Source organism: Arachis hypogaea, chromosome 13, assembly GCF_003086295.3.
Source record: "Arachis hypogaea cultivar Tifrunner chromosome 13, arahy.Tifrunner.gnm2.J5K5, whole genome shotgun sequence".
NCBI lineage: Eukaryota > Viridiplantae > Streptophyta > Magnoliopsida > Fabales > Fabaceae > Arachis > Arachis hypogaea.
The window spans coordinates 11,724,278-11,735,134 of NC_092048.1; the positions used below are offsets into that span (position 1 = coordinate 11,724,278).

At 31.2% G+C, this 10,857-nt stretch overlaps 1 protein-coding gene across 2 annotated transcripts; it reads left to right on the forward strand.

The window, feature by feature from the left end:
• Positions 1–640: 640 nt before the first annotated feature.
• Positions 641–3,751, forward strand: LOC112737210 (uncharacterized). Of its 2 annotated transcripts, none has more exons than XM_025786998.3 (8): positions 641–929; positions 1,027–1,145; positions 1,215–1,310; positions 1,833–1,881; positions 2,149–2,245; positions 2,875–2,927; positions 3,050–3,112; positions 3,244–3,751. In XM_025786998.3, exons 2-8 carry the CDS (start codon positions 1,042–1,044, stop codon positions 3,511–3,513), a joined length of 732 nt encoding a protein of 243 aa, XP_025642783.1. In that variant the 5' UTR covers positions 641–929; positions 1,027–1,041; the 3' UTR covers positions 3,514–3,751. The 2 variants fall into 2 exon arrangements, with proteins under 2 accessions (XP_025642783.1, XP_025642784.1); XM_025786999.3 differs by having other exon boundaries at positions 742–929; positions 1,022–1,145.
• Positions 3,752–10,857: the final 7,106 nt, after the last annotated feature.

Sequence of the window (10,857 nt, forward strand, 5' to 3'; positions counted from 1 at the left end):
ATAAACCTCCATTAGAAATTTATATTACTATAAAATTGTTATTAGGCAAAAAAAATCTTAAACAAAACTCTTAAAACTCTCAAATAAAAAATAAATAAGGTTGTCAATTGTCAAATTTTTATATATGATCACTTAGCTCAAATGTGCTTTTAGCCAAGCCACCAGTCTTTCTACAGCCATGGTCACAAGCTGATTGCTACAAGAGACAATAAAAACACGTATCCATAGATAAAAATTTCAGAGAGAATCTCTGTACCTTACATCTTTATCGTAGTGTGACCCATAAATAAATGGGTACATTAATTTTGTGCAAAAATAGGATTAACTCCCCCCCCCCCTCTCTTCTTTTAATATTAATTTTGTGCTATTCTAACATCAAATTAATTTTATGCAATATACCATTAACTACAACAAATATCAAATTAATTTTATGTAATATATCATTAACTACAACAAATAAAAAATAATAATTTATAGTACAAATATATTTAATTCTAGAATAGATAAATTATACGTTGTTGAGTTACGTTGTATTCTAAATTTCAAATTTTAATATTATTGTGTAATAAAAAGTAATCAGCTAAAACGTGAATTTATCACAAACTTCAAATACATGGATGGAACTTAGACTGAAGCAATTAGGCTACAAAAAAATACATCATACATGGGAAAGCCCAGACATGTGGGCTAGATGGCCCAAATTGGAAAGCCCAATACTGAGGAAGAGAACTTGAGCTCACCGTTTTCACAGCTCAACATACTGACACTTGCTCCCTCCGCAGACGACGACGGAGCCTCCGCCGTGATTTCACACAGTACAGAACCACAGAGGCCCCTGCTCCTTTTCTCCGCCCTCAAAATACCACACTTTCATCGTTCACTTATCTAAAAAACCTAACAACTCTTTCCGTATTCCAATTTTTAACAAGGTATGTATCTACCCTCTCATCGTGCTTCTTTCGTATGTACACATCTTCAGAAAGATACGTATCCGCCACTGTATGAAACCCTACTTTTATAGTGCAGCTGGAGGAGACTCTCATGGAGGTTCCATCGAGTGAGAATTTAGAGCAAACAGCGGTTTCCTCAGTCGACGCCGTTAATCCACACAGTGATGATGTGGTACCTGATTCTTCCAACCACAGGTACTTCATTGTTACGGGAGACTTCTTGTTTGTCCTTGATTCGTTTTTCTGATTCATTTCCTTTTTTAGGGATGGTGAGCAAGATAGTGAGCAAAGGGATGATGATGTTTCTCGGGAAGAAGTGAGGAAGGTTCTAGAAGTCATTGCATCTACTGGGAAGTTCTGGTGCGAGTCGTTTTAGTAACTGAATTTTTGTTCCTTTAGGTTATGGCTGGTTGATCTGAGAAATATGATTATTGTTTTGTGTGTAACTGAACATTGTTAATGCACACGGTAAAAATTAAATATATAGATGTGAAATACAATACAATACAATGGAATAGAAAGACGTGAAATGATGTAGTACTATTTTGCATTGATTCTCCACAGAAATCTTTGCTTGTGCATGATGATAGTTCCAAAAAATTAAATATTAAGATCTGTGATGTACCAAACCCTGAACTGATGATAAGATTCTTGAAGGATCAAGTTCATGTTATTTTGTGTTTGATTATCATAGTTAGTGACCGAGTTAGATGGCTGAGATTTTAGGGATTCTTTTTCCCCGTCATCAATTAGGTGCTAAGGCCGTCTTTTGGCACCTTACCATCACTCTAGTTATTGGTTCATTGGTTGTTTCAGTGGACCTAGACTTGGAAATGGACCTTTATTTTTGAGTGCTAATGTGGTGCACTTTCTGAATGACAGGCATGACTGGGATAAGCTCAAGACTATGCTATCTTTTCAGCTGAAGCAGGTATGGGGAGGTATGCTAGCATGCATTCTTGTGTATATTGTATTGGTTCTTAGTGTATTGGTTCTTAGTGGTATGCTAGCACGTAGTTTTTTTATACTTTGTAACTTGTAAGTTCATAATGTTATTAAACTTGTGTTATTCTAGCATGATAGTTCTTACTTTCAACACATGGTATGAAAAGCGACGTTGTTTTTGTTTGTTAATAGTGACCTTACACTTAAAGTGTTTTGTCTTTTTAATAATGCTTTCACCATATTTGTAATACAGGTATTAGCAGAGTACCCTGAGGCAAAAATGACTAGTGAACAGCAATATGCTTCTTTAGGAGAATCCTACTCTGAGGTGGTCAACAAGTTGGATGATGGTACCATATTGTTAGCCAAGAATCTATAGAGTAGACCAATCTTTGAAATTACTTTTGATAAAAGTTATTGAACTGAATTATTTGGAAATGTTAAACATTTTCAATTTTATAGATTATCTAGCACCAAAATAAAACAACAACATTAACCAAATTTTTTAGACAATATGTTAATGAATTACGTAATTTCTGGTAATTCTTAATATTCAAATTCTTGTAATAGTTTTGATTATGCCTACTTGTTGTTCTAGGGTTTAACTCGAACCTATAGCAGTTGTTTGGTAGAAGATTAGCAATGAAAGAAAAGCTTCCAAGGCTTAGCATGAGCTGTATTGATCATTGAGCTGATAACTCATTCATACATATTTAAATGAAATTCACTCTATCTTATTTGATGCCATAATGAAGTAGCCTTTGTTTAGCTGTTAGAACAATGTTTCTTATTTTATGATAAACTTCTATACTCAACCCAGGCACCTTCATTCATATTGCACAACAAATCTCCTAAGTCTAAAATTCATCTCTTTTCAGAATGTGTACAATGTTTGTTAATTACTTAGGTTCTTACTTATTTTAAGTGTTTATTCTGTTCTTGGTTCACTAAACTATTTGGTAATTTATCTGGATTGTAGCGCTTACTTGTTTCATTGAAGGTCCTCCCTTTACATTGCAAAGGCTTTGTGAGGTATATCCAGTTCTTTTGTATGTTGTCCAATAGCATATTGGAGCATCAGTGTCTGAGTTTATCTGTTCAACATTATAACATGGTTACATAAAATAATGTTTCTCTGATATTGCACTGAGCAGATCCTATTGGATGCAAAAGGCATTTATCCACATCTTTCGAAGCTTGCTTTGGCCCTGGAAAAGGTATCCTTCATCGAGGCAAATCAAATCCTGTATTTGGAGTTGTTTAATGATTCATTTTATGATCAGTTATCAACTCATATGTTGTTTGATGAAAGCAATGTTTCTCGACTCGTGTGGTGTTTCATTTGTAGAACTTGTTAGTTACATCCACATTGACAATATCTACTGATCCATTTCCACAAGCAACAACAGTACAAGAGCTAGATGAGCAAGAGAATGCAAATGAAAAACAACAGCTGCAACTCGATGGCATAGAAAATGGCACTGAACCTCCGGTAGCTGACAAGGATGAAGTGATGGCTGAGGCAGATACAGGTGAGGATATGACCATTGACACAGTTGCTTCGGAAGACGCTAAATCATCAGAAACAAAGTCTGAGCCAGATGCTAATAATGCATAGCCTTTGTTTTGTGTTCAATGTTGTATGTTAAATCCATTACTTGATATGAGCATTTGATCCGTATATTTTCTGCTGTTGAGCACGAACTGCTATGAGGACATTATGGACATTGATCATTGCAGTGTTAATCCTTACATTTTCGAATTTCTTAGCACTTGAAATCAGGACTTTGTATCTCTTAGATGCTATGATTATATTGGTGGCATGAGGATCAAGATCTGTGCATCATGCTTTTTAATCTTCTGAAGCTATTTTACACATTTGTCATCCTCATTACTCCGAAGCTACATTTTTTATTGATTGGTTTTCACTTTTCAGCAATGAATGCCTCCTTTTGGTTAAATTGAATTAGGTCTTGTGCAATCCGAATCTTTAAAGGAAGGGTTTCTTATGTGAAATATTTTTCTGATGGGGCCGATCTTTAGGGAATGAGAACCGGGTTCTACTTCTACAATATTATTCGTGCACTAAATATTTTTTATACTCATATAAAAATATTGTTATAATTAATTATATATTTGGATTGTTTTTCTAATTAACAAAAAAAACATATTGGTTGTTAAGGAAATATTATTGCTAAAGACTAAAGTGATGTTTATTATAAAAGATATATACACGATAAGATTGGTTTTACATGTATACTAGCGGTTCAACAGGTACGATAGCCGCTTTTCTATTATTGTGAAGAGATTAATTTTTATAATTTTATTTTTAAAATTATAAATTTAATAAAATAATCTAACATTAAGAGTAAAAAAATTTAAAAACAAAAATAAAAATTTTATAAGTTATTTAACTTTTAGAATGTATAAACATTATAAATTTAAAGTAAATAAGATATTAAACAAACTTATTATGTTGTTATTATGTGTAACAACATAAAAATAAGGATTTAGAAACATTATTTACAATTAACTATTTAGAAATGTTATTAAGTTTATTTTTTTTATTTTTAATAATATTTAATTTAAAGCAAAGATAAAAATTTATATTCAAAACACTCTTTATCTTCATGCATAGTTTCAATTGATAAAAAATATATTTTTTTAATTTTATATTTAATTTTTTAAACAATCTTTAAGTGCATTATTCTTTCAAAATTATTAATTTATATTTGTATTATATCGCCTCACTATATCAAACACTATTCTTTCTCTTACTATATATTGTTCTATATATATATACATGTCATTGTCTCATCGTCACTATTATATCAAACACTATTCTTTCCTTCCACATCCTCTTCATCCGATCGTTATTAATTATTACCAAGTATCATCATCGCAACTTTTACTCTTATCTATCATTTTGATTTATAATTATCTGTTGTGTTAATTTTTATGAGTTGTTGAAGTTTTGCTAAAAGAATTAAGACATAAAGCATTTAAAATTTTTCGAAATTATCAAAATTTGATGTCAGTAATCTTAAAACACAATATCAAAATATATTATTTTCAACCAAAATAATAAAAAATAGTACATAATTGTAAATTTTTTAACTAATAATTATAAATTTAATTTGCAGTTTAATATAGTACCTTAGGACAGAAGACAACCATTATTATCCACATTTGACTATTATTTTATAAGTTTTATATTTATTTTATTGTGCACATCAATTAAACTATACTTTATTATTTCATTTTACATGTTTTGAAATATCGTCGTCATATTATAAGGATGAGATTAATTTTCATAATCTAATACGAATCTTCTTATTATTTTGTTCGTCATTTGAATACTATCCATAAAAAATAGTTAGTCAAAGTGAAACACTATATAAAGAGAGATAGAAAACTTTTAGATTTATCGTTCTGGTTTGCTTCTTAAACCTCACTTAATATACTCAAATTCAATAGTTTTGATGGTGGTGATTCTTTGTAATTAGTTAAAAAGTTTTAACTTTCTCTTTCTCTTTTTAACTCTCCTTACGATTTTGAACAAATTTAATTTTGTTATTAAAAAACTAATTTTTAAGTTTAGAATATTTTTAACTTTCTATATATAATAAGTATCTTTTAAATTATCTAATGCATAAAAGGTTACAACTTTTCATGTATCTTAAAAGTTAAAAATTAAAGTTAAATTATATTATTTTTTTTATTAAGTACAAAAATAAACATTAAGTGTAAATAATATTAATTCTTTTATTAAGGTAGAGAAACTCCATGAAAGGGTAATATTAAGTTCCATGTTCTTATATATGAGAACATGTACCATTTATTATTTTATATATAAGAGTAAAGTATCGTTTTTGTCCCCAACGTTTGGGGTAAATCCTATTCTGTCCCTAACGTTCAAATCGTCCTATTTGTATCCTTAACGTTTGTAAAAGTGATTCAATGTTATCTTACCGTCAATTACACATCATGAGCGCTTTAGTTTGAGTTTTAAAAATTTCTTCTTGAAATTAGAATACAAATGTCTGAGATAGAATCAATGATCCACTCCGAAAAATAACTCATCAAAATTTGAAACTAATTCCTACAACATTTATATAATTCACTTTTCTAGGGACATAATTGAATCCAAACACAAATAGTGGGTATAATATTAAAATCGAACACATCCAAATGAGACCTAATTAAAAATAAATACATTCAAATGAGAATAATTGAAAAATATAATCTGATTTGTTAGTATAATTGATAGTAGGATAACATTGAATCACTTACCCCAAACGTTAACGACAAAAACGATATTTTACTCTATATATAATCTTTGTACCATATAACAAAAGGTAAAAATCTATAAAGCCAATATAAAGAGTTGATCACGACTTTAGTTTCTAATTTTTTTGGACTATATTTACCCTCTAACAAACCATTTCATAAAGCAAATTATAAAGACAAAATAGTCATAAAATTTATTTTGAAAAATCTAACAACGTTACACTAAAATAAAAACAGTTTTATTACTCCTATAACCATGATAACACATCTCCCAATAAAAAAATACTGAGTGTCTGTAACTAAGCGAACATCAATGTCTTCACATTTTTTACCATCTTCATGTTTTGTTTAATTCTATGTTTGTTTTAGTTTATATCCTTTATTTTATCAATGTCTTTATATTATTCACCGTCTTTATGTTTTGTTTAATTTTATGTTAGTTTTAGTTTATATCCTTTTGTTTAAAACGTCCTGGTACTCTCACCAATAGTTTAATTTCACTCTAATTATTTTGTTAAAGTTTTTTTTTTTTGGAAAATCTACCAATTTTGTTCTTCATGCACACTTTTATGTGTTTCTCTTATTATCGCCCTTCTCCTTTCTTCAACACGCTCAATTGCATCGCCTCCATCGTCTTTCATTGCCTTCATCGACTGCAAATTTTATTCGATTATTTCATGCATAACTTCAACTTACATTTTTCCTTCTCTTTACTTTACTTATTTAATTTATATTTTCAATCATTCTTCTATCCTTTTAATTTATTCTTAATTTTTCACGTAAAAAATAGTTCTGTCTTTTTTTTTATTTTATCAATTTGACGTAGAAAGAAGAAAATTTTTTTATCTGATATGTGTTCTTATATTTTCATATTATTTTTTTAAAATATTTTTATCTAATTAAACCATCTTTTATTTAACATGTCAAGAATTAAACTTAATTTCTTTTGTAATGAGTAATTTTTGAATAATCTAATTTATAAAAAAAATCACATCTTTTTATTCATTTTAAAAATTAAAAATTAAAATTAATATTGATACTTTTAAACTAACAAAATTAAAATAAAATACAAAAATAATATTTGAATAAAAATAAAAACACAAAATTTTAAATCCCAAAATATAAAATAATTATAAGATAAAAAATTTAGTTAAACATCATTTTTGTAAAATACTTTATGAATTGGCATAACTATAAAATAAATTTTGAAATGATGATATGAGTACTACTGTTGTCCATCACCACAAAAATAAAAGATGACAAAAAATACACAAATTTTTTCTTTAAAAAAAATTCAATAAATATATACCCAATGCTCTTCATTAAGAATAGGTATTTAAGTTTAAATCTATTCTCTCAAATTATTGATACCATTCAAACTGAATATACTTTAAAGTTTTACCAGGATTTGAATAATATACATAGACTTTCTCTTCCAATATTGAGAAGGTTTTGTATCCATGGTTAGAAAAATAAAATAAAATTTACATAACCCAAGAGATAGAAAAAGACAGAAAAAATTATGTAATTATTGACATAATTAATACCTATGTATTAATTACAGTAAGAGATCTGATTTTGATAATTATACTTTATAAATATGAGACTAATAGGATTACCTGAAAGATAAAAGGGAGTACTATATTTATTAGTGGAACGAAAAAGAGGACACAATGAGTAGGAGTGTGCCTAAAATAAAAAAGTAACCGCAATATGAATGAAGGAAAGTTAATAATAATTGCATTTTATACCAGTTTTTAAAATGCAATTACGTCAATAATAAGGTTAAGATTGTTATACGAAAATTGGACACTATTTTTTCTGTATTCTCTTTATATATTGTTTTAGATTATGAATGTTGAGTTAAGAAATTAACTAAAGTAATTAGTGATGACAAACATTATTTTTGGTAAATAAATAATTAGTATGGATTAATTACAAATTGCATATTACTAATTATTTATGTATTGTAGGCCAAATCCAATTCCATAACCCAAATAGAATGAAAAACAAACAGAAAAGAATAATGGGCTGAAAACAAAATTGAAGCCCAAGGAAAAGAAAAGAAAGAAGTCAGATGGGTTGCTCAAATGAATACCCGAACCAAATCCAGCTTAATTTCAATTCCCTCCATCTTGCTCCAACCAAAGCAACGTTCCTCTCCTCTCAAATCAAGACTTCAGAAAAGTAAGAAAGAGAAAGAGAGAAAAAGCTTCCTCCATAAGCTAGTAACCAAAGAAGCAAGAGAGAGAAAGTTTAAGCTTGAAGCACATAAGCTAAAGCAGAAAATCTAATCCAAATCAAGCTTAGGTTAAAGGTAATCCATCTCATCTGGCTTGCATCAAATCTTCTTCCCTTCTTCCCAACTCTCTACTCTATCCGAAAATGGCATTCAAGGGAGAGTTGTTCTCTACTCTATTCTGCTGTACATCTACGGTCACAAGTGATACTTGGGGACCAAGTAGTTACTCAATGGCTGAGATCAAGTTGACCATGAGAAGATTTCTATGGTTACTGCTTTGTGGCTTTCGGCCAAGATGAAGGAGTCAGAAGCAAAGTTTCTACTCTAAGGTTTAATGTGAAAAAGTGAATCTATGGGTTGGTGAAGCTCAAGGCTCAAGGTGCTGACCTTGGAAGAAGAACCCAGCAACATGCAAGGAGATAAAAAGAAGCTTGCTGTTCATTCAGAAGGTAAGGAGAGAAAACCAGAGTGTGAGAACAGTGTTCTGTTAGGAAGTTCCTCTACTTGGATAATGCTTTCTTTCAAAGAAGCCTTCGGCCAATACTGAAGAACTGCATCTGAGGTTTGCGAATCTGGTTTTGCACATAGCAAAGAGGCTGTTGATGAAGTCAATCTCCTTCATGTTTTACTGATTGTAATGTACTTTTCTAAGTTTATCTTTCTGTAATTTCTTGAGAGAAAAGGCATAGTGAGAAAGCTTAAGAAAAAGCCATGAGTAGAAAAAGGTTGAGTGAAACACTTGAGAGAAAAACCTAGAGTTATTTTTTGATTTCTTTAGGTTGGTTAAGTGTCTTGTATCTTGTACCTGTAAGGTATCCCTTTCTTAGTTGGGTTAGCACTAAGAGGTATAGTTAGGTATTATCATAGCCAATGTCAAGTTAGGTTAGAACTTGAGTGTGAAAGGATTGGGTCAATCCTGTGTTATTGGTGTATGTAATACTGTTAACTATAGTGAAATTCTTCTATAGTTGTGGAGGAGACTGGATGTAGGTTGCATAGCACAAGGCAACCGAACCAGGATACCTGCTGGTGTTAGCTTTTCTCTTCTCTGCTGTGTTCTGTTTTCTAATATTCATGAGACAAAAATAAATTGTCTCATAAATTTCCGCTGCTGAGTTCAAATAGAATCAGAATTGCAAATTTGTTTTAAAAGGGTAATAACAGCAACTAAAAAGGAAGGCATAGATTCAACCCCCTTCTCTAAGCCTACCACAACCTTCAATTGGTATCAGGAGCTAAGGTCTCAAGAATCAAGCTTAACCGCTTGGAGCAAAGATCCAATGGTGAACAACTTGGGCACAACCACAGTTGCCTACACCCTCACTGAAGGCCACTCAAACAACCGGCCACCTTTCTTCAACGGGAAGAACTACTCCTACTGGAAGGAAAGGATAAGGATTTTCATCCAATCCATTGACTACAACATATGGAAGATTGTTGTGAGCGGTCCCAAAATCCCAACAAAAACAAGTGCTGATGGAGTGGTGACTCCAAAAGAAGAAGCTGAATGGAATGAAGATGATAAGAAGAAGATAGAGCTGAATGCTAAAGCAATCAACCTTCTTCACTGTGCTATCAGCTTTGAAGAGTACCGAAAGGTGTCTAGATGCAAGACAACCAAAGAAATCTGGGAAAAACTCCAGGTTACACACGAAGGCACTAAACAAGTCAAAGAAACGAGGATTGATATGCTGCGAAAAGAGTACGAGATGTTTAGCATGAAGGATGGAGAAAGCATTGATGAAGCGTTTGAGAGATTCTCAATCATAATCAACAACCTTGATGCTATGGGTACAAACTATGTAGAACAAACCTTGGTGAGAAAACTCCTTAGAAGCCTCACAAAAGAATGGGAAAATACTGCCACTGTCCTAACCGAGAGTAACAACATAAGTCCCATAACCTATGATGAGCTGAGAGGAAAACTCCTTGCCTATGAAGCCACACACACAAACATAGACTCAAAGAAAAAGGGAATAGCCCTCAAGTCACAAATAGAACTGAAAGAGAGTGAGTCTAGTAATGGTATTTCAGATGACGAGCTTTTGTTTTTTGCTAGGAGATTTAGAAGGATGATGAAGAACAAGGGCAAATACAAGGGTTCAAGTTCAAAGGAGCACAAGATAGACTTGAGCAAGGTGACGTGCCATCACTGCAAGGAGGCTGGACATTTCAAGCTAAACTGTCCAAAGCTCAAGAAAGAGGATAAAAGCAAGAAGGAAAGAAAGAGAGTACTCATGGCAGCTTGGGAGGATCTTGAAAATGACTCAAATGAAGAAGAAGAATCTGAAGGAGATGACAAAGACTGCTTCACGGATGGAAACAACAATCTTGATGAGGTAAACTATTATGATTTGACCATTGAGGACTTGCATGCTATTATTGATGATCTCACTTTAAACACATCAAAACTGCTTGACAAATACAATG

Bases quoted from the DNA above. Each gene is read 5' to 3' on its own strand.
- LOC112737210 (XM_025786998.3), top strand. From the start codon at position 1,042: ATGGAGGTTCCATCGAGTGAGAATTTAGAGCAAACAGCGGTTTCCTCA. The intron at 1,311-1,832 runs GTGCGAGTCGTT...TCTGAATGACAG, and splicing joins GCATCTACTGGGAAGTTCTG to GCATGACTGGGATAAGCTCA. The intron at 2,246-2,874 runs GTACCATATTGT...TCTGGATTGTAG, and splicing joins GGTCAACAAGTTGGATGATG to CGCTTACTTGTTTCATTGAA.